Genomic DNA, 27,757 nt, shown 5'->3' with positions numbered 1-27,757 from the left:
CAGTGCTGCAATCCACAATTACAAGAACTAGGACAAACATCGACTCTTCAAATAAAAGTGACACATACTTATGAGTATTAATTTTTTTTAAGTAAAAATTTAAAATTTTTAAAATACTTGTCTTATTTTTTTAATTGTATATACTGTATTCAAATTCAGAAGATTGTCGTTACTCCCCTTGGAACAAGCATTGTCTTTCAGTGACTAGAATGGTGTGTTGGGGCCAAGAAGGTGATTGACAAAAACAGCCGCTTGTTTCAACAAGGCTGTGATTTAAATTTGGCCGCTTGCGAATTAGGTTCGGGCCAACCATGGAAGGTCCGTGATAGGAGATGCTTCTGGTTCCTCCGCTGGGCACTATTTGATTTTATGAAGGCACCTTTCATAGCAAATGCTGGAAATAAACTTTCAGTGTCATACACTTGTCCCTTTTAAATTCAGGCCTTGATTTTAACCTCTTTATAAACCCAGCGAAAGAACATCTTACAACTCGTTAGGTTAGTGCAGTCCAGATGAGAGGCCTTCATCCTGTGGAGACTCAGCCCCCTCTTGTCTCAGTAAGGGTGTGAATAATCGCCCTGCCTGACCAAACTTTCTTTTTTAATAGAAAATTTCACAGTGGGGAGAAGAGTAAAACAAAATCTCACGTAGCCCACTCCCAACTTCTACACTTATCAAAATGTGACCAGTCTTGATTTTACCTGTGCCCCCCCCCCCCCTCACCCTGCTCCTGCGGATCATTTTAGAGAAAACCCCCGTGGTCTTTTGATTTTACCCATTGATACTAACATATCTATTTCTAAAAGACGCATTTAAGCATAAGCACCGCAGTGCTACCACGATCAAGAATGGTAGCGATTCCTCCGTGTCAGCAGACGTCCAGGTAAATGTTCGCACGGTGGCCCTGGAAGGCAGCACAGCGCGTGCGTGCTGCTCGCGAAGCTGTGAAGAACCCGGAAAGTGTTGTTGACGCAAAGTGGCCGTAGTCGGTTTGCCGCAAACAATAAATAGTCTGTGTCCTGTTTCTTAAATTATTTGTTGTCACGTTGATTTTTACAGATATTATCAAAGGGGAACAGGCAATGTGGCAGGGGGCCCGGGGGGAGGAGACCTTTAGATTCCGGCCCTGACATCCTTGATGGCCGGCCGGCCGTGCGACTTTGCCCACGGTGACAGTGTTGGTCTTGAGTTTCCTTTTCAATAAAGTGGAGCTAGTTGAAACTCCTTGAGGGATCATCATAAGCATTAAATGAGATGACAGACGCACAGTGCCCGGGTCTGTGTGGCTGATGTTCAATAGGTTATAACTGTTACGTGGTTGCAGCACAATTATAAGAGTAGAGAAACTTGTCCTAAATGAGTGTTGCCTTGTGCCTGACATTGTGCTAAAGGACTGACTTTTATGTTATTTTGTTTAACGTTCACAACACCTTCTACTCACAAAACTCTATTATCCTCAACCTCGTTTTACAGATACGGAAATTTAAGATCACAAAGGCGCCCACTATGAAGTGGTCAAGCTAGACTTGCACTCCAGCCTGGGCGGCCCTAGAGCCCAAGCTCTTAGTAACCATTAGGTTTTCTTCAGTGTGGTTTGTGGTCGTAATAATGTATTTGCTTTGAGAATCTTCTAAATGTTTCACTATTACATCTGGACACTTAATTTCCATCGAATACCATATTTAGGTGTTGAATACTGTATTTAGGTGTTAAATACCATATTTTTCTTTTCAGGAAATCCTGCAGAAATACTGTAAACTCTATGATCTGTCCCGATCAGAAAGCGGGAAGCTGCGTGATCAAGCTGTGGCCATGTGTTTAGATGGCCAGCCTCTGAGAATGATTCAGCAGCTGCTAGAGGTGGCCGTGGGCCCTCTTGACCTCTCGCCCAAGGATGTAGTACAGAGTGCAATAATGAAGATAATTTCTGCATTGAGGTAAGCTATAAAGTGGCCATTGATGAAAACCTGAAGTGATAGTTTGCCAATAATAGTGCTCGTTTCATGGTTGTTAGGAAGATAAAATACCATCGTGCATGTAGAAGCATTTTATGAACTGTGAAGTACTGTGTAAAAGTGAGAGAGAGATTATATATTACTAGATTTTTGCAAAGCTTTATGTCTTGAGAATAGAGAACCCTGAAAATGTGCCTATCAGTATTGTGTGTAATAGATCAAGAAATGAGCCAACTTCTGGTTAGACACCCTCTATCCCCCCAATTTTCTTGAAATATGGGAGAGGCCAGAATGGCATGTGAAACAGTTGTCAGTGTCATGTGACCTCAGAGTGGATTTTCACATCTTGCCTTTTCAAATTTCCCTTCTTCATAGCAGTGGAATGGTTCCCAGAGGTTCTTTTGAACTACACAAGGCAAGGTCAGTCATATACTGGAGAAGTCAGACTGCTCTTCAGTGTCTTAGGGCATTATTCACCTGCAATGAATGGCAAAAAATAACCCACAATTGAGAAATTCTAACTTTATGTTGATATACTGATGTCTTTTATAGGAATGCATCCAAGGAGGGTTAGAAAAAGGGAAGATTAAACTAAGAAAATAATGAGGCATCAAGTGCTTTCTGTGAATAATGCAATTAGGCTAAAAGATTTAGTTGTGTTCACTTCATTCTCCTTTCGAGCATTCTTTGTAATTCTGTATTGCTCTTGAGGAACTTTTTGATTAAATGCATGTCAGTTTTCGGAAGCTGAACTGAAATCAAATGAGCCTTTATCAGTTTAATCACCCCAGCTTTGTATAGCTCTTTGCTTAGTGCTCTGAGATATCTGATGATTTTATAGAATGAGAAATAAAATGTAGTATTTTTTAGAAATAACAAATGCCAAATTAAAAAAGCTTTGTTTTATTATTATGTTATGTTTTGGTGGCAGTAAAGGCGGTAGCTATAAGAACCACTTTCCTCTTTCAAATGAAGAAATGTACTTGTTTGCCACATTCTGTATCTTTTGATTCATAGTTATCTTTTTATTTCTTAAATCAAGGTTTAGATGGAGCTCACAAAAATAAACATTTCGAAACATTAGTGCTTTGATGGATTTAGTTTATTTTCTAAAAATCGCACATTTTCTATTAATAATTAAAGTATGATATGTGATCATTTTACCTTTATAAAATTCCAACGTAAGTATACTTTTCTCTCCTACCCCGCACCCAGTTCTACTAAAGATGTAGTTCTGAACTGATAAACGCCATACTTAATACACAGAATTAAACCTTTTAGCAGTGGAAGGAAATGGATCAGGAGTTCTGTGACTTTATTTTTTTCAAAGGAAAAGACATTCTTAGTGACAATGTCCATAGGAATTTACCTTTGAGAAAATTAATAAAATTTAGTAGGCATAAAATAACGTAGGCGTGAAAATAACTGAGCAGCAGTTGGTTTAAATCGCACAACTTGACGTAATCAGAACCCTCGTCCAAGACGGTTCCGTCCTGCGTGTCACCGGAGCCCCAGGCGCCCACGCGTGCGCGGCGGGCGCAGCAGTTCCCGTCGCTGGGCTGCCGGGCCCCGAGCGGCAGAGTGTGCATCAAGCGCTCACCAGCGCCTGGTACCTGTTAAGTGCCGTGGGAACCTGAGTGTTTCAATAAAAGGTCAAGTGGGGAATTTAGGCGATTATTGCATATTTAATGTTTTAAATGCATCGCGTAGTTAATGATCATTGAATGCTCTTTGAACGACAGCATGCAAGTAGGTTTTGTCGTTCTCTTGACGGGAAAACACGCATATATGTCAGACTGTGAGCTCCGTAAGGGCAGGAAATGTTTCATTTTCGTATCGACAGCATCCGTCATGGGGGTGTCCCTGGGCGGGCTGCACGTACCACGAACGGCCGTGGGCCGGCGGTGTTCTCCGCCAGCGTCCAGCAGGCTTCGCCTGGGCGCGGACGCCAGCCTGTGCCCGAGGCTCGGGTGACCTCTGCTCACTCCTTCTCCTCTCCTTCCCTTCACAGCGGAGGCCGCGCTGACCTCGGCGGGCCCGGGGACCCGCTCCAGGTCCTGGAAGGTGTCGTTGCAGCCGTCCACGCCAGTGTGGACCAGGGGTAAGCCTAGAACAAGTGTGTGGTGTGATCTCGTAGCTTCCCTCAGAGTCTTGGGATTACCTTTAATATCCATATTTGTGACGCTTCCGAGACTAAGCGACATTTCTGGGTGTTTCTGCACGACCGAAGAGTGTTTTTGCAGATGGAGACGCGGCTCCCAGCCGCGTGCTTCCCCCGCCAGCCCAGCTCAGCTTCTCCTGGGCCTTCTTGCCCCAGCGAGTGTGCTGTCTTCCTGCCTCGCACCTCGGCAGGCGGGGGAGGGGAACTGCTGGGAGCCTCTTAGAGAAGGGGCTCATGACCCCAGGAGGTTAACTGTGTTAAGTGGCGACATTTCTAGAGTGTGTATGTTATATATATATATTTTAAAGCTGTATATTTGTTTGATCTGTCTTATCTGAGGACTAAGAATATACAGGCTTTGTAAGTCTGGAAAGGTATGTGCCCCCGATGGCATTTTGAGAAAGAATGTTTCGTTCAGATGCGATCACACTGATAGGAACAATGGCAGTAATGACAAATTAACAGTTAAGTGCTCCCCAGAGTTAGAGATCTTTCCTGTGTCTGCTGTCCGTGTCAGCCCTAACGTCTCATCCAAAGTTTCTTTTTTCAATGGAAAATATGATATAACAATAATGAAGTGTTTGAGAAAACTCCCCATAGTTCCATTCCGCAATATAATGCTGTTTATTTGTAGGTTACTTTCTGTGTGGTTATTGGTCAGGGACAGATATCCTTTTCTATAGTTTTGATCAAAATAGATAAATACTTTTATATGTTATTTACTTGCTGTTGTAACTTTCCCCCCGTCATCTTTATAGATTTCATGGTCATTATTTTTGATGGCTGGATACGGTGCCGCCGTTTTTGGGTGGGGGTAGAAGAGGCTGGAGAGAGAGGTGGGCGGTGCCCAGAGCCGCACGCCTGGGCTAGAGCCAGGGCTCCCCCGGGCACTGCATCGCGGTGTAGCATCAGGTGCCCTTAGGGCACATTTCCAGACATCGCTTTGTGCCCAGGGTTTGCGTGTAAGAATGCAGGGTCAGCCGTTCGGGTGCATCCGGAAGAACACTGCGTGAAGGACCCGCTGCTGCTGCTTCCCTTTGCCTTCCACAGTTTCCCTGAACCCCTTTGCCTGCTGGTCTTTAGATGGTTCCGTAGCCACAGCAGTTGCTGATTCAGGCCTTTTATTCTAACAAGAAATTTACTTATTCTGTACATGTTTACCACGTGCCACGCTCTGTGTTAAGTCTCAAGGAGTTGAATGTGTGTGAGAAATAAGCTCCAACCCCGAGGAGTTCAGCGTCTTGCAGGGGAGACCAGACTGCGTTTGGCCCCCGGGTGCCTCCTGCAGTGTGACAAGTGCTGTGCAGAAGGCAAGGTGGAGGGAGTGGTTTATTCTGTCTGGGGAGGTCGGGGCGGGATGCACAAGGCGCGATATTGGGTCTGGCCTAGAAAATCAGAGTCTGTTAGGAGGAGGCGGCGGATAATGGTACCCAGGCTGAGGGATCTGCCCGGGCAACCGCGGATTCAGCAGATCGCAGAGCAGGCAGCGATGCTGCATGGGAAGTACTCAGCCACCTTCTCGAGGATACCTCCGGCTGCTGCCATTCCCATCACAGCTCGTCAGTCAGTTCTCAGCCAGCGGCTCCCCCGGGAGCTGCTGTCAGGTGATGCTGACCTGGATCCTGGCCTCACACGATGAAAGGGGTCGTAACAGGTACGGCTTCACACCCGTCCACGGGGTCTCTCAGTCTTGTCCCACTGGGGACATCCCAAAAAGATTAGGGGGCACCAGTGTTTTTCTTAGTGAATTTCCAGCCGAATACACAGAAGAATCCAACTTGATTCTCTTGAATACAGACGAGTGCTTTAAGCTTTGATTTCCAAAGAGGAAGACATCGGGGAATGGAGGTACAAACGAGAGCTTACTTTTTATTCCAGAGACAACAGTAAGAAAAGCTTCTTCTTAACAACAACAACAAAAATCTTCAGAGAAATTTTTTTCTTTTGCTTAAAAAAGAGAAAGAAGAAGACAGAGCCGTCATCTTTATTCCTGACAAGTACTCCTTGAATCGCAGCCAAACCCGATGCCCTCGTCCTCCTTTCCTTCCCAGCAGTGTGCCTGGCAGAGGGACTTGGGGGTTCAGGCCGTTTTAACGGACTCTCTCGGGTCACTCGCTGCACGGCCTGACATGACGGCCTGACCTCTGGGAGGCCACTCCGGGGGTGCGCCGCTCATCCTCCCTCTTGGTGGCGTACACGGCAAGCCGCCTTCACGCCCAGCCCTGTAACTCGGGCATCCACTGCCCTCCGTGGCATCTGTTTAGGTCGTAAGTCACCTCTTCACACGCACTGTCAGCGTGTCAGCCCGCAGGCTCCTGCGCGCACGCATGTTCTCGCTCTCCTCCCCCCTCCCTCTCCCTCTCCCTTCTCCCCTCCCCCCTCCATCCCTCCCTTCCCCTCCCCTTTTCCTGCCTCACCTGTAACTGCCATTTTCACCTCCTCCGTTACCTGTGCTAAGTGTAAATCACACAAAACCGCCACACTTGGCCACCAGCGGAGCCTTCCGCCCCTGTGCAGCCTGCCCCCCCCCCCCCGTTTCAGTTTAACCACACTCTCGCCTCGAGACATGAGGGTCAAGTGTTCTAGGGGTTTGAATAAGTGTCAAAAGCCTTGGGTTACATCTACAATTAAAGATGAGAGTAAGGTGATTACTTATTCAGAGCCTCACATATATTACATTTAGTGTGTTTGATTTCTATTGTTCATGTGTGTCTGGAACATCATATTTTGAGAATGTAGTTGTTCCTTGGTATCTGCAGGAGACTTTTTCCAGGACCCCCACAGACACCAAAATCCCCAGTGCGCAAGTCCCTCATAAAAATGGCGTGGTATTTGTGTATAACCTGTATAATCCAACCGTATACTTTAGATTATCTCTAGATTACTTATCATACCTAATACAGTGTGAATGCTACGCCAATAGTTGTTATACTGTGTTGTTTAGGGAATAATGACAAGGAAACAAGTCTATGTGTTCAGTACACACACACACACACACACACACACACACATGATCATAGTAGCCTAACTGCTTAGTACATCAGCAACAATGGACACTTTTTTCAAATACTATTTGATCTGGTTGGTAGAATCTGCGGATGAGGAACCCATGGATACAGAGGGCCAACTATGTGGTCTATATTCTAATTTGTGTTAAGAATTAATTCACTTAAGAAAAATAAGTATGTTTTAAAATTCAGTAACTTAATATTCTAAACTAATATATCCATTTAACCTGAAATGAAGAAAATACTAAGGCACATTTCAAAAATTAAAAAACTAATGAACACCTATTACTCTATGCCGAGGTCTTTGAAAAGGCACTCCAGCAGCTCAATAGTCAGAACAACCCTATCTTACAGATACTATTATTATCTCTATCTTCCAGATCAGAAAATGAACCTCAGACAGGTTATGTAACTTTGTCCAGAGTCACCCAGGTAAGGCCGTGCTATGAATTTCTGTCACCACAGCTAGTCTCCTGAGATGACAGAACCCCAAAAATGGACAGTAAGGAGGTGCTTCTCCAACTTTAATGGCCATGGGAATCGCCTGGAGGTCTTAGTAAGATAACAGATTTTACTTGATTAGGTCTGGGTGGGGCTTGAAATTCGGCATTCCCGCCCAGCTCCCAGGTGCTAGCCAGCTAGTGCATGGACTGACCTTTGAGTAGCAAGGTCTTAAGGCGTTAACTTCCCTCAGCTTTCTTGCTTCTTCCACGAGCTTCTCTGCACTGGCCTTATTTTCTCTTTTACTTCCTGCCTTCAGAATATCAGTGATTTTCAAAAGGATGTACAGGATTCAGTCCATTCAAGAAACAGGTAATGGATGAGGAGTCCCTCTGTCACTCTTCAAACAGGAAAAAAGATTTCCCTCAAAACCATTGAGTATTTTAGGAATTTTTGTTGTTTATTTAATTGCTACCATAGCACAGTACCAGTCATCGACTTGAAGCTCAGTGTCAGATCGTTTAGACTTCATTGGACTCTCTTTGATACGACTTTGGGATTTCACATTATTTGTAAAGCACAGAAAAGCCAAAAAAAAAAAAAAAGTGGAAATCTACTAGAGCAAATTAAATCCAGTTTCTTCTCACTCTTCCTGCTCTGGGAGGCAGAGTAACTCATCAGAGGCCCCGGAGGCTCCCACGGTGTTATGATCTGCGATACTGAGCCGGGCTGAAGGCCGTGGCCACCAGCCAGGGCGGCCGGTCCCCTCTACCGCTGCGGCACTGTGGTGGCCCCAGGCTGTGTTTACGAAGCCACAGCCGTCATTCCTGCCTCACTGCGGTGAGACGCGTCCCGGCTTTCATTGACGCATGAACCTCCGGGCGATGTTCTAAATCACATAGTTCGAGAGCTGCCACAAAGTGGTAACCGGTTGTCATCAAAAGTTAAGATTTGAGATTGGAGTTGTGTGCACACCATAATTATTACCTTTCTAGGAATTTTTCTTTACTATAGCTTGATTATGATAATTATTAGAAAAAAACATCACACTTTGTATGCTGCCGTGATGCCATTTCACACATTATGCATTCATTTATTTGCAGTTCTGTCTTATTCTGTGCCAGTTGCCCTGCTTATTTCATGGGAGCTGGTAAACATGTCGCTATCCTGGGAGTGTCTGCTCCCGGCTCCACAGTAGTGGGGGAAGTTTGCGCGGTGGGCAGATGGAGTCATTAACTGCGGCAAGGGGCCTATCGTCTCTCATTGTCAGCTCACTTACACTGACCTGCCTGCCCCTCCCTCCCTTCCTAATCTAGCCTAGCATCTTGCAGGGCAGAGTTTGCAAACTCATTTCCTGGGGAGGAGGCCAGGCAGGTAATGGCCGGGAACACTGGGGCCTGGGCCTGGGGAAGGCAGGAGCCTGGAGGCTGAGGGGAACTCGGAGCTCCTGGCGGGCTTGCCTTGTCTCAGGGAGGCAGCCGTCGCTGTTTCCCTGTCTTCCAGCTTTTAAAGAGGAGATGGGGAATCTTGGTGTGTGTGTGTGTGTGTGTGTGTGTGTGTGTGTGTGTGTGTGTGTGTTTGTTTTAATTTTGAAACACTGGCATACACCGTGCAAGCCAATGCAACAATTTGGCTGCCAATTTATAACTTCTATGTAGAAGATAGTGCAGAGTGACCTTAGGTCCCCTTCAGGCATTCAGATTCCATGACTTACATACTTATTTGCGAGAAATTGCCAAGATCTGTGTTTTTCCGATGCGAACAGTCTGTCCTTCCCCCGTTCTCAAGAACAGTAATTTCAGTGTGTGTAGTGCATTATGATTTATAAATTGCTTTTCATATTTACTATCGCTTTGAATGTACTTACCACCAACATTTAAGGTTGGGTTATTTTTGCATGTGTGTGCCATGCAAAATCTGAAAACTCTTACTGAAGATTACCTAATTTTATTCTTAAAATCTTTCTTTTTACTTTGATTCAATAATTGCCTTTGTTTGACATTTCTCTTCCATACCTTTGTACTTTTGTGACTATTTTTTCATGCTACATTGCATAATAGAATATCACTTTCTTAAATTAATCCTTTAATGAACATATTTTTGTTGTCATTCTTACTGCTATTTCTTCTGTTAATAGAGCTACTTGTATATTTCAGATATGACTCCTTAACTTTTGGCCCAAAACTAACTGCGAATGAGTGTTTCCTTTATTAGTTAATTTTTTTAAATAATGTACTAAATAATCCCCTTCCCCTTATTGTGGGAAACAAGGTAGAAACAAATGTCTGTGTATTCGCAGTGAAACTGTGAGATCTTTCTTTACCTTTTATCTATTTTATAACCTTAAATCATTTGGCTAACTTTTATAGTGGAGTAAATATGTTTTGAAATAATGTTTTCTTTCTATTCCTAAGCTCATTAAATTCTCTTTCTTAAAATACTGTAAAACTGGAATTACTTTTCTTCCTATTCTGGTTTTTTTGTTTTTGACATTATAAATCAGGATTGCTTATTTTTCACCTACCTATTTATCTTAACATTTTTCAAACCCACAGAAAAGATACAAGGATAGAAAAATGATACGGATGTACTCTTCCTGTTGATTTGCCAATTGATAACATTTTACTCTTGCTTTCTCTCAATTTCCTCTCCCCGTCTCTTTGTGCGTGTGTGTGTGTGTGAGTGTGCATATTTGCTAAATCACGAGAGCGACTTCAGATTTTAAAAACTCACACTGAAATCAAAATGTGAAGCGTGTTGCAGCCCAGAACGTGAGGGGAGGCGCCCCGTCAGTTCCTCGACAGCTCGAAGGGCTGCCGTGCATTTCCGTGTGTTCTCGCTGGGCCCGGAGTTCACGTGCCTGTCCTGCGAGGCACTTCTAGAACACGGTGCCTGTAGAACACAGCATTTCTGTGTTCAGCAGTGAGTTCTGTTATGCATTTGGACTATCAACCAAAAGTTAGAGCAGGTTCCTCCAGAATGTCAAATGTTATCAACTGAACAGTAAGTTCTGACGTAAAAGTAATCTAACACTATTGAATGACTTGGGAACAGCTGTAACAATTATTTTTCTATATCATATCAGTGTCAGAATAACTTGAATCTCGTGTTCTGGAACATGCCCCCATTTGGTTTTAGCAGCATTGTGTAGAACAGTCCAAGTTCAGATCCTGGCTCTGCTGCTTTACTATGTGACCTTGGACACGTTGTTAAACCTCTCTGTGGTTTCCTCATCTGCAGGTTGGAGATGGTAACAGAATGCGTGGAAAGGTGGTTGTGGTGAGGTGATGTAACCCGTGGCGCGTCGTAAGCTTTCATAAGTTATTAACGTTGTTTTCATTCTCGGTCATTACACTCAGATCTTGGGTTATCGTTGTAACTTCCATGTGGTCTTCATGATGCCAACTTCTTCCCATTCTAGCTCATCCTACTTGCCCCACACTTGGCTTTGGGTGATAGGGTCAAAATATCGGCGTCATATTATGTGACCCTGGCTTAGACTCAAGGCCACAAATGTGCTTTGCACTCCTTTCCTCCTGAATTATACTTAGGCCACTTCAGACTTCACCAGAAGGGCCCGAGCCTGCCCAGCCTTCACACTTCTGTAACTTCTGTAATCACTAACGTGAATATGATGCTTCATTATCCTCACTCCAGACAAAGTAAGACCAGATGCCCTGAATGATAATGGTTGCCACTAATGAAGTTAATGCCGGATAATGTTTTTGGGCTTTGCATTTATTATTTTATTTTATGTATTTGTTTACTTCTCAACAACCCCATGAGTAAGTATCCATCCCTAATTTACAAATGAGAGTGAGTCTCCGTGAAGTGACCTGGTCAATGTAACACTCTCAGAAACTGGTAAATCTGGAAGGTGACCTTGGGTTTGACACCTGCAAAGCCTGTGCTCTCAAAGCCTGAAGGATCATCGCCTTTTCAGCCTTGTCTGCGAATTCTTGGGTATCCAGGTGAGGAGACCTGTCCTCCCTCACTCTAACTCACCGCCCAGACATCTGTGTTTTATTTGCTCCCTGAACGTGCTATGTTCTTTGAAATCTTTGGCTTTTTCCCTGCCTTGCTGTTTGCTCTCTTTGTCTAGATTATATTTCTCTACCTTTCTATTTATATATGTCTTTATTCTTTATGATCCTGTTCAGATGCCACATCGTCTGTGGGCTTCCCCGATTCTGCTTACTCTTCCTTCAAAATGATTGTTCACATTTATCTTAGGAATTCAGAGGATAGTCTCTGTTAAAGTCTTTCCGTTCCATAGTATTGTTAGTTCTCCGAAGGCGGAGACCGTACACTTTTTCATCTGTCTTCACGCACAGACTTTGGCAGTGCTAATGACCACAGTGGTGATTGTGAGGACGATGGTCACTGTTTGCTCAGTATTTACTCTGCGCCACACACCGTGCCAGGTGCTTCGTGTACGTTTTCTTGGTTTCACAGACTCCAAGAGACACACTTTCAAGACATTCGTCTCCTTAACTCTAAGATGAAAATGACGACATTGACGATTTTTGTCGAGTTGTTAGGAAAGGAGGGGCCGGGATTCACAGGTTCATGAGATTCCAAAAAAATGCTCTTTCCACTACACCGTACTGTCTCTTAACTTCGCACATAGTAGATATCCAGGAAATATTTGTGGCATTCCAGTTTTTCATACCCCAGTTTTGCCATTTCTGATACATATTAAGGATACTCACAGGTAAAACTAACAAGTGACTTTGTAAATTTAGGAAATGCTTAAGCCAGTTGTCCACAACATTTTGCAGTTTTTTATCCCTACAGACGAATGATTTCTTTAAATTGCCATAAATTGTGTTGACAGGTGTTTTAGAATGCATACTAAGAGATATTCTTAGTGACATTGTAGAATTTTGTTCTCATCAGTTTTTTAAAAAAATTTCTGTGGTCTTATAAGGGTGTGGGATTTGGGACTTGATCTAGGTGGTTTGTTGTCGGAAGCCTTGTACGGATCTGGTTACAACAGAACCCGTGTAATTTGGTGTTTTGTCACAGATCCCCAGGGCCTGTGTAAGTGAGGCTTCTGGTGAGCAACCTCTCAACAGTCACCAATAGTCAACCATTGGCATCATCATCAAATAAATGGTTTTTCTGAGATGGTCCACTGGGACTACAAGAGAAGGGATTCTCATACTGGATAGAAAGTTGTACAAAATATCCTCTTTGAATCTTTTTAGCCTGCACAGTTCTTTAATACCCAAGCATTCATATTTTATCTTTAGGGTAGTGTGATACTCTAACCTCATATTGAAATTCTGTCACAGACAAAGTGGTAGAAAGAACACGGCTTTGAAGGTCGCACTGTTATAGACGTTTGTGGGCGTCTTATAGCCCTTCCGTGGAGCCTAATTCCTTATCTGCAAAATGGAATCGACTTGGACAGCATGGTGACTATAGCTTACAACACTGTACTGTATATTTGAAAATTACTAAAAGGTAGATCTTAACAGTTCTCATCCCAAGAAAAAAAAATTTAACCATGTGAGGTGACGAATGTTAGCTAAATTTCTCATGGTGCTCATTTTGCAATATACACGTATATCAAATCGTTATGTTGTATACCTTAAACAAATACAATGCCACATGTCAATTATATCTCAATAAGAGTGGTCAAAATTAAAGTAAAATGGAATTTATAACATCTCCTTTGCATAGTTACTGTCAGCTAGTAACAGTTTATATAAATTTACCAGAAGAATGCCCAACATTATTAGTATCATTAATGGAAATAAGCATACTACTTATTAAACGTTCTATAAGAAGTAGAGTAGCTAAGGACATATTGATTAATGATTTTTATTTGTTTTATGTAACTCATTTTAATGTGATACTGTTTAAAAATTACGTTCATTTTACATGGTCTTAAAACACTTCATACAGTTTGCTGTAAACCATTTAAAACCATTAAAAATTTCTCTCTAAATAGGAAAAAGGTTAAGTCCTCCACTGAACAGGTGTGTAAGTCCATCGCCACATTCGATTACTGGACGTAAAGAAAGACGGCTGAGTTTCTGTCTCTCCTTGATTTCGCCCCGCAGGGAGGCGCTGGTTTCCCCCGAGGACCTGCTGGAGTGGCTGCGGCCGTTCTGTGCTGATGACGCCTGGCCCGTGAGGCCCCGCATCCACGTGTTACAGATCGTGGGACAGTCCTTTCACCTGAGCGAGGAGGATAGCAAACTCCTGGTGTTCTTTAGAACAGAAACCATTCTCAAAGCCACTTGGCCCCAGAGACAGGTAAGGGAGCATCTCACGTTTATTGAGTGTTTTCCCCGTTGATAGTAACTAGAGATCATTTCTTGATGACTTTAAACTGCCTTCAAGTAAATAATCAGCATGATAATGCAGACTTCTAGTATGTTCATCAGCCCAGTTAGTTAGAAGTTAAATGTATGCAACAAAGTTGCCTCTGTTTGTATATTTGCAAAGGGACACATGTAGTAGATGATATCTTCTTACTCCTCTCCACGTGCGTACCATTTTTTTCTTCATAAGATATAGTCAGGGTTTTTCACAGTATCAGTTAATTATGGCGGCGCACCGTCTCCCTGAGAAATGCAGATCTGAGTGGAAATGTGCCGTGCAGTTGAGCTGATTCATTTACCTTGTGCTCTGCCCAGGTACACAGGGCCCTCTCTTCTCTTCTCTGCCTAGATGGAAATGATGTCACAGACACACAGTTTCTCCACACGATTCATTCTTCAAGGCTCACTCAGTCCATCTTTCTCTAGAACCTTCCCTGACCATTTCAAACCTAAGTGAACTTTGAATTCCACGCATTTGAGCTAGCTTGCTCGCTCTTTCTTTTTTTCTTTTCTTTCTTTTCTTTTCTTTTCTTTTCTTTTCTTTTTCTTTTCTTTTCTTTTCTTTCTTTCTTTACTTTCTCTCTTTTCTTTCTTTCCCTTTCTCTCTTCTTTCTTTCTCTCTCTCTCTCTTTCTCCCTTTCTCTCTTTCTCCCTCTCTCTCTCTTTCTCTCTCTCTCTCTTTCTTTCTTTCTTTCTTTCTTTCTTTCTTTCTTTCTTTCTTTCTTTCTTTCTTTCTTTCTTTCTTTCTTTGTGGGGATGGTAGTGTTGTTAAAAGGTTTATCTCCCTGGTCCCGTGAACACTGGGAAGCCCCAGAAGGTGTACTTACTCTCTTTTCAATCACTCTAAGGATGCTGGGCACTTACTCAGAGCTTGCATACTACCGATCGAAGAAAAGGGAATGCTAATTCCTCAGCCCAAGAAATATGATGGCTCTTGAAGTTTGGCTTAAATTCTATGTTGTGTCCTAAAGGCATGGGATCTCAGAGGCCGTAACCAGTCAAATGCTTTAGTGTGCAGAGTAGACCGTATGCTAATAAAAGAAAATAAGACCTTCCCGGATAATCTGATCTGTAAAAGGATTTCCTGGAAGTCTGACTCCAGCTTGATTTACCTTCTAATTTTAAAGCTTTACTTTATAATTTATATTCTTATTACTATGTTCGAAGAACAATGAATTTCTTTTTTTTAAAATGTATCAGATATTCTTGAGACTCATCGCAGAGCATCTTCATAATTGTTATCTTATATGTTCCTATTTCCCTCTATGAGATAGCTAAATACTATCATCTAGTCTTCAGAGTTATAGAAATTGAAATTCAAAAAAAATATGAATCTTGCCAAGTGGCTGAAATGGGTTGTGTTAAAAACCACTAATCTGGAATAATACTCTACGAACCGCTATATAACCTTATCAACACATTTAGTTTCATCTTACCTCGAGTTCCATCGAGCGACCACTGATAGGTCTTTGACAGGGCGGATGTCAGAGGCATGCTTGTTTTCAGCGCAGACGAGGGTTTCTGTGGCATCCTTGAGGTGAGCTCTAAATTAAGCCATGTTGTTTTGCCACGTGGATGGAACTTTAGAGTCTGAGTCATCCCGAAGCAGACGAATGGTCCCACGGTCATGCACCTGCTGACAGAATGTCCATTTCCTAAGTTCTCAACCTTCTCAATTTCATCTTCCTCGACGGCTGCAGCCTGGCAGGACAATGAGGCTCGTTTCTCTGGTTGGAGCTTCACTTTATGTTACGTCAAATCCATAGACCGAAAATAACACGAAGCAACATACAAACCGGGTAAAGGGAAAAATATCCATCTCAGTTGTCACGTTAAAGCACTAGAACGTACACTCTAATATTTGGCCTTAAATGCTTCAGAAATCGTGTTCCTCCTTTTAAGTGTTTCTCAGTGTTCCAGTTACTCTAACAACAAGCTGCAACCTTTATATAATTTCAGTGATTTCTGGAGATTTCTGAGGTTTTGATTTCTGTATAGCTTAACTTCCGCCAGACCCAGGACGTGAGGCAGCGTGGCTTGGAGTTCCTTTTCCTGCACTTTGTAAACGGACTTGACTTTATCGCGCTGAGCGCAGACCGTTTCCTCTCGTTTTGCGAAGTCCACACGTAGCGCCTCCTTTCATCGCCGCTTCCTCCGCGGCGCAGACCTTTCCAGGCCTTCTGGAAAACGCGTCCCGCAGGCGTCTCATAGCTGTGGTAAAAAGTGGTCTCGTGCCCCCCTCCCTCTCACTCTCCCCCGTGTAAGGGGCGTCCCTGTTCTTGGCAGCTCAGGATCTGATTTTCTTAAAGTATTTGGAGATGAAAATAAAAAAAACTACCCTAATGCCTTAATCATACCAATTCATGTATAGCCTTCTCCAAAAATGAGTCAGCGAATGTCTTTCCCTCCTCCTCTGAGGATTTAGTAGTCTGTGTCCGCCTGCCATTACCGATTCAGATCTATTCTGAAGGGCGAGCGAATGTAGTAGGGGAGCCACCTCTGCCTGCGTAGTAAACAACCGCCCGCGCTGTGGAGAATGAATGCAGAAAAACTGTGGCTTCAGAACAGACGTGGAAACTTCTGGAAGGTCACAGAACTATGCCCGTCATTGAACTTTGAGGTCATTTCTATTGTTTTTTAAAAACTGTGTTACCTTTCCCCAGAGCAGTGAAAGGTCTGAGCACTAATGGGTAAATCACACGCCTGCGTCCACCTTCCCGCCACTGCTGCTTTATAATCTTGGAGAAGATTCTTAACGGTGAATTTTGGCCACTTGGTGTGTAAAGTGGAGCCTTGAACTAGAGGAGATAGCGGACGATTTGCTCACGTCATCTGGCATTTCTTCCACACTTCAAACTCTTGTCTTCGTCTTCATTCATATACCAAACACCTGGAAGACCCCAAAATGTTGATTGCGCAGGTTCTCATTTTTAAAAATTTCTCCCTATCCCCTTTTCTCCATCCTCAAAGGATAGAGACGTTTCTTACGAGTAAAGGTAAGAATGGATAATGACATTTCAGTGCTCAGTTACCGGAAGACGTGGAGCCGCTGCCTTTGCCGTGACGGGCAACCCTCTCAGGCCGACTCTGCATACATCAAAGCGGGGCTTAATATTTAATTATCCTCCAGGTGCCCAGCGTCGTGGCCCCACAGATCAGCGTGTTGCTGGGAAACCAGCCAGCTCCTGCAAAATTAAACGCCGAGCCTGTGGAGCCTGCTGCCTTATTCGTTCTCGGCTGGACAGCGTTTTTTTTAGTTTTCTAATGATTAGTTAACAGAATTAAAAATTCAGAGGCCCTCATTTTTCAAAAGCTTGGTAGACCTTCATTTCTGTTCCAGAAATGTGCCCCAGCTGGGCGGGGCGGCGGGGGCTGGGGTGCGGGCAGCGGAGGAGAGCCTGCAGTGCAGAGGGAGGGGGAGGATGCGTTGTGTCAATCTCCTAGGTACAGTTTATCTGAGTTTTTCAGGTTTTGTAATTTTCTAGTTAACTGGTGCATGAAAAATATGGGTCAAATTGCTTACGTTTCCTTAAAAAATTCCATACCGCATCATCTCAGATTTTTTTCCCCCTGTTTTTATGTTAAAAAGAACATGTGGCTGGGAGTTTTAAAATTTCAACTTCCGATTGTGTAGTTGTAAGTGATCGCCAGAATTGGCTTAAGACACCTTCTAACCTCATTACAAAGACATGTATTTTTCCTGCTTTGAAACATACAGAGACATATTACCCATCTGGTCATAGGCCAGTTTGGCTTCATTTGCGAAAACAAAACAAAACAAAAAACAAAAGAAAACAAAAAAACAAAACAAAACAAAACACTTCCTCGTCAGACAGAGATTAGACAAATAATAGAAGGGTTTCGTTTACAAAGCAACATTTCCTTACAAAGAATTTACTGTTAGCTTAAATGTCTTCAAAACTAAAGCTCACTGCCATAATTGATTTGCTTAATCAAATATTGGATAATAATTAGTGTTAAAAATATGCGTGCGCACACATATATCCTTAATAGCCGTTAAACCAGATTCCTAGAACTGGAGAGTTTTAAAAGCATCTCAGTTCTGTAGTCACATTTATGGAAAAAGGAGATGGACGTCCAGAAAGGAAAACGTACTTCCTCAGATTTTAGCCTAAATGTGACCATTTCTAAAATGACTGCATTCTAAATCTGTGACCCAGTCACAGTTTATTTTATGACCCTTTTAATTCGCTTCACCACCATCTGCTAACCTCTCCCTACCTGTCCTCTGTCTGTTTATTATGTGATGTCCTTTGTCTTCCATTAGAATATAAATTCCATGAGAACAGGGATCTCACACATACTCATTAAATAGTTGTTGAATAAATGAATATTTAATCTTAAACTTGTCCGATGTCACCTTTAAAATGGCGGGGTCAAGGGCAAGAGTGCCGACTCTCAGCCTGCTGTTCTTGCCCCCAGTGCCGAAGGGCGGGATGTGCTGCTCCCTGTACATACGAGCACACGACTTGCCCGAGGTCATGGAGAGGCTTCCTTACGGAGTGGCCTGGTGCTTTCAGATAGATACTGTTTTATGTTAATTTCCCGTAGTTTGCCAAAAGTGATTTTTGGCCAGACAGTTGCTTCTCTCGTGGAAGCAAACAAGTCACAAGCATGTTTGTCCAGATGTGAGCAAGAGATGTGAAATGTTAGACAAAGCTCGATGGGCCTTTTTTCCTGAAATAATTAAAGTAGAGAGAGAGCACCAGTGTTTCCTGTGTCCTTCAAATATTCAAAGACCTCGAGAGCCTCTTTTTGCAGGTGATGGGGTCTTTCCTTTGAAGATCCGCCCTCCTGCCCCGGGCATCAGCGGGAGGACGGGGCCTGCAGGTCGTGTTCTAGGCGCGCGTGACTGCACTTTGCCTTTGCCACGGCTCGCAGTGTCGTCACTGTCTCCTTGAGATGAGGCCGTGTGGCCTGTTTAACGTCGTGCAGCTTGGGGATGAGGGAAGTGCCGTTCCGTCCCGGTTCTGGACTGCGACGCCGTGTTCCCGGCCCCGTACCCCACTTCTTCCCGGTGGCCAGCGCAGCGTGTTCAGCGCCAGCTCGTGGGCAGCACTGGCCCGCGGACAGTGCGCTCTGCTGCTCTCGTCCCCTCCCGCTGTGAATTTGCATGGGCGAATGCGATGGGCGTGCGGAACGAGGGGTGGACGGAAAGCGGGGGCCATCGCTCCATCTGTTAGCGTTTTCCAGCGTCTCGTATCCAGTGCCGTGTATGTTAACTGCAGCTCAGTGAAAACATTCTGAAAACTCCATGCCTCGGAACCGCTGTCGCACAGGCGCACGGCGTGACGTACTCGTCAGAGACTCCCCGGGCTGGGGGACGCGCCCTCACCGTGCGAGCCTCTGGCGCCAGGAGCAGAGACCAGGCAGTCAGGAGTAAGCGCTCGGGCTCTGCACACAGACCTGTGCTCACACCCCAGTTTCCCCACTCGGTAGCTTCGTGAGCTTGGAAAAGTTGCTAAACTTCTCGAAAACTTCGATTCCTTATCTACAAAACGGAAACAGCTTATGATGATCGTGAGGGTCAAATGGGATAATCCATGCACAGTTCTTCTCCAGCCCTGAGAACGGGCCCCGTCGGTGGGATACATACAGAGAGCAGGAAATGCCCTGGATGCGTAGGGGCTGGGCGAGGAGTCTCGCAGGGCAGGGGGTTTGAGGCAGGGCCTGCGGCCGTTCTGCCTGGGGACGGCGAGGAAAGACACCTCGAGGCCACGCGTGAACTGAGTTCCGCACAGCAGGGTGTATGGTGTGACGGCCAGAACCACCAGGCAATGAAACGGGGGAGAAGCAGGTCAGACCGGGGAGTGCCCCCCCAGTGTTCTGCTCAGGTTTTCCCGGGGTGGCGCTAAGGCCACATGGAAGAGAGACGCCTGAGAAGCAGCATGGTCAGGTCTGCGTCAGGAGAGGCCCTGTGACCTTTGATTGAACGGTGGACGGGAGCGGGTACCAGTTCTGGGACAGAGGCAGCGGGCAAGCTGCCAGAACTTGGCCCCGATCTTGGTACCTGCTGTGAAGACAGAGGAAGATGGAAAAGGGGGTCGAAGGAGGAAGTTAATGCCAGTGGACTCGGGGGCGGGTAGGATGTGAGAAACGAGTTCAATGCTTCTCCGATTTTGCTCAAGTCGCCGGTAATAATCTATCAGGAATGACCCCCTCCACGCTGGTAATCATCCCCTATTTATAGGCACTTTTCCGTGCGTCCACATCTGTTTCCTATTCACAAATATCCGAAGGTAAAACAAGCTACCGTCAGGGCCTGTAGGAAGACGCAGCTCTCGGGAGAGGCGCCTCAGTTTAAGATTTTTCCGTTCACTTCTAGCAACCACAGAGAAATTTAAGGTTAAAGCTGTTCTCGTCTGAAAATAGGTGACTCGGTTCAATTTTCCAAGGACGGTGACTATGTCTGATAAGGAGGCTGCAGCTGCTTGACAAATTGACTTACAGCAAGGGCTAAGGTCACCTAATCCAATGAGAGACACAGGGCTTCCGGAGGCAAAAAAGAAAGAGAGACTCTTATGTTGGAGCCATGTTTGAATTCCATCCTTTATCCTGTGATGTGTAGTTAATGGTGTCAGTAGAGGATCTATACAGTGCCTATAAAATATTGGACGTTTTTACCCCCAGCTCCCTGGAGAAAGGGCAGAGGTATTAAAAGAGGTATATTACTTTCTTTTTCACTGAGGAAAAGAACAGAATAAAGCAACATATGGGGAAAAAGCAGTTTCTTTCAAGTGTATTTTCATTAATTTGTGGAATGTAATGCTCGAGAGTCATTTCAAATACTACATTTATTGCACAAATAAATGTTAAAAGATAAAAGATAACTCATGATTCAGTTATCCTAAAACAGCCGTATTTCCGTTTTCTTTTCTGTCCTGTCTAGTCCATAGACATAATTCTTATTAGAAGAAAGCCTAGCACACATCTGGCTTTCTACTTTTTTATATCTAGCATATTTCGTAGTTGATAATATAAGTATCTCATTTATTGTGCACCTACCCTGTGCCAGTCTTTTTGCTAACTCTTTTATTTCATTCTCTTATTTAATATTCACAACCATTATATAAATGTGTTATCTTCATCTTACAGAAGAGGAAGCTTCAAAATGATACAGTTATGCCTCCAAAATAAACATTTTTCTGTGTTACTTGGCTTTTATCAGCATTCCTTTGAAAGCTGCACATTTAATCAAGTTTCCCTTTATCATTTATTCTACACTCCCCTTGGGAGACACATTGGATCATTTGATAGCCACCTACAGTTAGTTTTTCCTCCGTGATAAAATACGTTTTGTAGTCATTTCACATTGTAGCTATCTGGGCATTTTTGTCACTTCTCTGTACTTTTCATACTTTTATGAAATATATTTGGATGCTGGGAATATATATTTTAATATGGACTGTACTACTTCCTAGAAAAGAAAGAATCTGATTCTTTCCTAGGTCCGCATTTGCACTCAGCCAGGTGCCTTGTTTTCAGGTATTTTAGGGAGGTTAAGTTTCCATGACACTGATACTCTCAGAACTTTTGTAAGCTTTTAAGACCCATGTACTTTGAATTTTATGGTCTCAGAGCAATGCTTCCTTCCCTCCCTCATTTTTTTTTTTTCAGATAATTTGTCAGATTTATGACATAGGATTTTCTTAAACTTAAGGTTATTTCTTTTAACTGTTAATGAGCAAAATATTACCAGTTGTTATATGAAAATATATTGGGCCAAAACCATCTTCTGGAAAGTAAATAGATAACATATTTATTATAGTATTTATGCAGGAAAACTGTACTGATCATTTGCTCTGCTGTATGTTCTCTGATGACCACTAAGATTTAATAATAGCTAACTTTTTCAAAACTGAATTTGGAGGCACTTCCATTAAAATTAAGAACTAAACAAGAACACCCAATATTATTACTTAGCATTGTTCTGGGAGTTCTAGTCAATGTAGTAACACAAGAAACAGAAACAGGAAGTGTAACCTTTTAAAAAATCTTAATTGACATTATTTTTAGATTATATCACTCTAATTTCTAGAAAACTGATTAGAATTAATAAATAGAATTTATTATAAAGGCTAAAATAAATGATAACTGAATACATATAATAACACGTGAAAGTAACTCTCATAAGCCGGTACAAGGTCTTAGCAAACATGCGTGCTTATGAAGATTTACCTTTTTAAACTTAGTGTGTTATCATTTTCTTAATAAATTTTGAAGTAATTATTACCCTTCGAAGAAAGAAGTCTTGCTCTTTGATCATCAGGAAAGCTGTGTGTAGGAACCTTCATGGAATACACTGGTCCCCCCTTACCCGCGGGGATACCTTCTAAGGCCCCAGTGGATTCCTAAAGTTGTGGATAGTACCAAATGCGATGTATGCACGACTTTTTTTTTTCCTATACATGCATACGTATGATGAAGTTTAATTTATAAATTAGATGCAGTAAGAGATTTATACAATGGCTGATAATAAAATAGAACCGTAATACAATTATGTGAATTTGGTTGCTCGTTTCGGGGGCTCCCTTGCTGAAGTCTGTGTAGGCTCATAGTTTTCTTGTCCGACATGCTGCCGTCAGTTGGAACCCGTTTTATGTTCGGGTCTACAACCCACACATACGATGCTTTTTCAGACTTAACCGTGCACTCTCTCACACACAGTGGGGACGGGGACTGCCATGCTCTGTTCTGAAGAACAGAGTTTGCCGTTAAGACAAACTAGTCTTGGACCCTTTTTTAATAGAATGAGTTATAAAGACTTAAACACCTGTTAAGAGATCATTCTTCATGAATCTCACATTTCTGCAAGTCTCATGAGCAGAGGCACTTAGTTTAGCCCCAGATCTCTCAGGTTTTCTCTTAGTTTTTCTAAAGTTTTATCATTTTACATTTTACATTTAATACATTTAAAATCTTATGTACTTTGAGTAATTTTTATAGAGAGTGAGGTTTAGATTGAGGTTTCTTTCCTTTCCTTTTATTTATTTTTATATTTATTTTTATTTTATTTTTATTCTTTTGCTTATGGAGATCCAGTTCCTCCAGCACTGCTTGTTGAAAACAGCCTTTCTTCTCTTGAAATGCTTTTTCTTTTGCCTTTAGTCAAAATCGGTTGGGCATATTCATTTCTGTGTTCTTTTTTCTATACCATTGATTTTTATGTCTATTTTTCTACCAATACCACACTGTCTTTCTTACTATAGCTAAATAATAAACCTTAGTATGAAGTAGAGTTATTCCTCTTATTTTAATCTTCCTTGTCAAGATTGTGTTAGCTATTCTAGGACCTGTGTCTGTTCATATACATTTTATAAAAGCTTGTCTAAGTCTAGGAAAAAAGTGTCTGGGATTTTGATCGCCATCGTCTTAAACCAATAGATCAGTTTGACATCTGTACTGTGTTGAATCTTCCTACCCTTGAATGTCACGTATCTCTTCATTTGTTCAGATCTTCTTTGATTTCTTTCAGAAAAATTTTATAATTTTTAGAACACAGAACCTGTATACATAAATATTTCATATTTTTGAGGCAATTGTAAATGGTATGGTTTTATCATCAGTTTTCACATGTTCCTTGTTAGTGTATAGAAATGCGATTGACTTTTGTGTGTTGGTTTCGTATCCTGTGACCTTGCTGACTTATTTCTTAGTTATAGGTTTTGTTTTGGGCTATTTTAATATTAATATTTTTTAGAATCTCCTAAAAACCATGTTACCTGCAAATAGACTTTTTCCTCCAACCTGTGTGCCTTTTGTTTCTTTTTCTTGCCTTATTTCCGTGGCTAGAACTCACAGTATGATGCCGAATAAGAGTGGTGGAAGTAGACATCCTCGCCTTGGAGTGTAGTGTGGAAATAGCATTTCCATTCGGGTTTTTTTACCCTCCCACTTGTCAATGCCGTTGCCTTCAATATCAGTTGGTGTCACAGTCTTTGTTCTAATCATTGGCTATAACTTAGAAAACATAAAAAAGCACCGTCTGCTGTATTTACCCATGTTTCTTCTCCTCACTGTCTTCATTCCTCCTCTGATGCCCCAGAGCCCCTTCTGTCCTCACTTCCTTTCTGTTTGAAGAACTTCCTTTAGTCTTTAAGACAAGAGCTGTGACAGCTTGTTTTAAAGTTGTTCTTCATCTGAGAATGCTTTTATTTCTCCTTTTTTCCTAACATAATTTTTTCATATATAGAGTTTGCAGTCGACAACTCTTTTACCATTTGAAAAGTGTCGCGCCACTTCTTCCTGGCCTCCGTGGTTTCAGATGAGAAATCCACTATTACTCAAATTGTCATGCTCCCTCTAGGCAGCGTGTTGCTCTCTCTAGCCGCTTTCAAGACTTCTTCTTTGTCTTTGGCCGTCATGTGTCTTGGCATGGATTTCTTGGGACTTACCCTGTTTGAGCTTAGCTCAGCTTCTTTAATCTGTAGGTTTGTATCTTCTACCAAATTTGGGGAGTTTTTAGATATTCTTCAAATATCTTAAAATAGCTTTCATCTGCACCCTTGTCTCCCTTCATCCTGGAACTCTGATAAGAAGTGACCTTATTTCTAGGTCAGGAGTCAGGAAAACACTGGGTCTGAGTGTCGTCTTCTGTTGGGTGAGGGCATCAGGACACCCTGCTGCTGCATTGTTCTCCCAGCCCTGGAGTCGCAAACTATTCTGATTTCTTTTTACCACCTTTAAGAGTTCTCCTTCCATCGTCTCTTTTTTAATTTCCATAGTTTATAGTCGTGCTTAGCAGAGAGGGGTAGGGAAAAATGGGTCAAAGCTATTTTGTACAGGCTGGAAGTTTCTCGTATGTGTTTTCTTTTTTCTTTCGTTATACAAAAATTTATTTTTAATTTTGGTTACCAGAATTTATTTTAAAAAAACATTATAGAACATGATGAATAATATAAGCTTATATTATCTTGGTAAATTTGGATAAATTTAAATAGTATATGAACACAAATCCTAGATTAGCACTTATGTATCAAATTATGTAATGATTATCCAGCGAAGTGTATTCTTTATCATGTGTTAAAAAAACATGTTCTCAAGTCATTTTTAAGGTCCATTTTCTTCTCTCAATAAGGTAAAGATTTTGTTGCCACAGTAGTAGAGTATTTAAAACTTTCTTAAGGGCTGAGTAACTTAACACTTTGAGATCCTTTATGATGGGAAGGAGTGTGCAAGTGCGCATGCACAAAATGGGTGTGCGTGTAAATTACTATATTTTTCGCATTTATCTTTTAAGTCTGAGGGGGTCAATGCTCTGAAAAGTAAGTTACTAATAATTGAACTGATGAATGAGCATTTGGAAGAAAATGTTTTCTCGCAAAGACACACTTTTAGAAAGTATGTACATGTGGGAAACCTGCTATACAAAGACATTTATTACTGAACACTTTTTTAAAATGAAAACTATTATTTGCATGCTAATATAAAAACAAACATATAAAGATTTAATTTAGAGTTCTTTTCTCTTTCCTTGCCTATGACAGATAAAATTTATAGGCTGTTACAGTACTGAAAAGAAAAAAATCTAAATGATATTAAAAACATGAATCATTTTTTCCTAATCTCGTCCTTTTCATGGCAAACAGCAAATAGCCCATATATATGCTGCATTTCATGTAAACATGAAACTTATTATTAAACAAACTGCAGCTGAGTCTAGAAACTGGAATGTTGACACTCCTAGGAACATTAAAGACATAGCATTCAATTGTTTATATATATATATTTACGCAAAAAAAAAACTTGTCTACAAATAAACTTTGTAAAACGTTAGATTACAACTCAGAAAGAAAAGGGCAGCCATATACCAACCCTTTTCCTAGCTACAGACCTTCAGGAACCTTAGAACTTCTGAGACTTTGAAGATTTTTGAAGAGCTTATTTTTCAGATAAGGAAAAAGACTCAGAGGTTTTGCTGAAATTGCGTAGTTAAAGCAGGCATCAGTGGTCAAGACATAATGTTAATAACATGCCATCCTCCAGATCTGCTTTGGTATTTTTCTTCTTGGTGGCATCTTCTTTTTAAACCTTATATCTATATTTAATAAAAAAGCAGCCAAAAATTTATGGCAACCCAATGAATATTTGATATTACTCTGCGCTAAAATATTTTATGAATGATAAATTTTCTTCATTCATTCTTTGGCATATCCATTCATTATTTCATTCACTGAAAATAAGTATTTACTATGTATTAACTCTACATCAAGCATGATTTTAAGTATTGGGGATAAACCAGTGAACAAATAAAAGTCTGTTTTTAAGGAGTTCCCACTCTAATGGAAGAAGAAAAGCAATAAACCAGTGTGTAATATTTCACATACTTGCAAGTGCTCAAAAGGAAAATAAAGCAGGGTGAGGGAGAGAGATGGGGGGGCTGCCGCTTGAGGTAGGGCAGTTCTGCAGCACGGTCTCTGACGAGGTGACGTTTGCGAAATTTGAAGGAAGTGAGGGAATGAGCGTACAGATATCTGGAGAAAACATGCGCCCGGAGGAAACAGACCAAACTTTCCAAGGCGGAAGCGTGCGCGATGGACGCAGAGCACCTAAGGGCCCCCGAGGCTTGGGGTGGTCCGGTCTGGGAACAACAGGTGCACGTTTTGAGTCTGAGATTTTCTTTCTAACATTTTCTTTATCAATAGGCAAGAAACTATTGCCAAAGTCCCGGTTAGACCACCAGTTTGAATAATTCAAAGTTTATGTAGCTTATTGCATCCTCTAGTTTCAGGACGTCCTGATCCGATCATGATTACGTGTTGGCTCTGCCACCTGCTAGCCATGCTGCCGGGCAGGTCAGCTTGCCTGCTCATCTGCAGCGCGAGGCTAATCACACCTGTGCTGTTCTTCACGGGACACTCTTGTAAAGGTCAACTGACTTGCTGGGTTACACAGTTATTTCAAAAACTATAAAATGTTCTGGGTTATTAGTCCATGGAAGAATGACATGAGGCTTTAAGGCAGGATTTGAAGGGTCTGACTGCTCATCTGTGCGAGCAGGACTTCTCATATAATTACCAGTATTTTCATTGCACATAGCAACTTATGTGGAAATGCAGAATCCATAGTGTGACCTTCGAGATGGCTACTTGGGATTAGAGCCAGAATGATCATTAAGTTAAATGTTTAGGAAACATGCATTAGTGTAGACAATTTATCAAGTGTATAGGTAATCATCCATTCTGGTTATCCTTGTAAGGTATTATCATCTGCGTCTTAGTTACCAAATTGTAGAGAATCGGTGTTGAGAGAGGCTAGGGAATAAGAGAACCAGCTTTTAGCATACTTTTTATATTGAAAATTGCCTTTCAACTTAAAATAAACATTTTCATCTACAGAGTGTTGGAGATGGGATTTGTTTTAGGACGGTCCCAGTATAAAAGAAATGAGAGGGAAAATGAATATTCTTTATTTGAGACTTTTACATTAAAAATGGTAGAGATGTGATTTGTAGCAAAAAAAAAAAAATCATACAATGATTGCACTTTAGTAAAAGCTTTCATTTCAAATTACAGACATATTCTAGACAACATGAAGACAGCAGTAATAATGCTAAAATGAAAATTAGAAATGCATTAAGATAATTTAAACTAAAAAAAAAATTCATCTAATGTGAGTGTGAACTCATAATTTCACATAAAACAATTCAGTATTTTGATACAACATATTGAATGCTATTAACTCAGTTCTATGAAAAGCTACTGTTTTGATTTATTTTGGAAATAACATTGAGAACCTTCCTGTGATTCGTTCTAAGCAGTTTTTAACCTAAAGGTTTGAACTAGTTAAGGCATCGAGCTTTAGAAGGGCTTTTTTTTTGGTGGTGGCGGGGAGCAG

At 41.9% G+C, this 27,757-nt stretch overlaps 1 protein-coding gene across 3 annotated transcripts in view; it reads left to right on the top strand.

Annotated features, from left to right (window-relative positions):
• Positions 1-27,757, top strand: part of NBAS (NBAS subunit of NRZ tethering complex) — a 258,704-nt gene that overhangs the window by 212,518 nt on the left and 18,429 nt on the right. For all 3 annotated transcript variants that reach the window (XM_036224652.1, XM_016144790.2, XM_016144791.2), the window contains 3 exons: positions 1,735-1,937; positions 3,967-4,056; positions 13,637-13,832. In XM_036224652.1, the coding sequence (XP_036080545.1) occupies positions 1,735-1,937; positions 3,967-4,056; positions 13,637-13,832 (489 nt within the window). The remainder of the gene's footprint in view (positions 1-1,734; positions 1,938-3,966; positions 4,057-13,636; positions 13,833-27,757) is intronic.

Source organism: Rousettus aegyptiacus, unplaced genomic scaffold (assembly GCF_014176215.1).
Source record: "Rousettus aegyptiacus isolate mRouAeg1 unplaced genomic scaffold, mRouAeg1.p scaffold_m13_p_7, whole genome shotgun sequence".
Lineage (NCBI taxonomy): Eukaryota > Metazoa > Chordata > Mammalia > Chiroptera > Pteropodidae > Rousettus > Rousettus aegyptiacus.
This window is presented reverse-complemented; position numbering and strand designations above follow the sequence as displayed.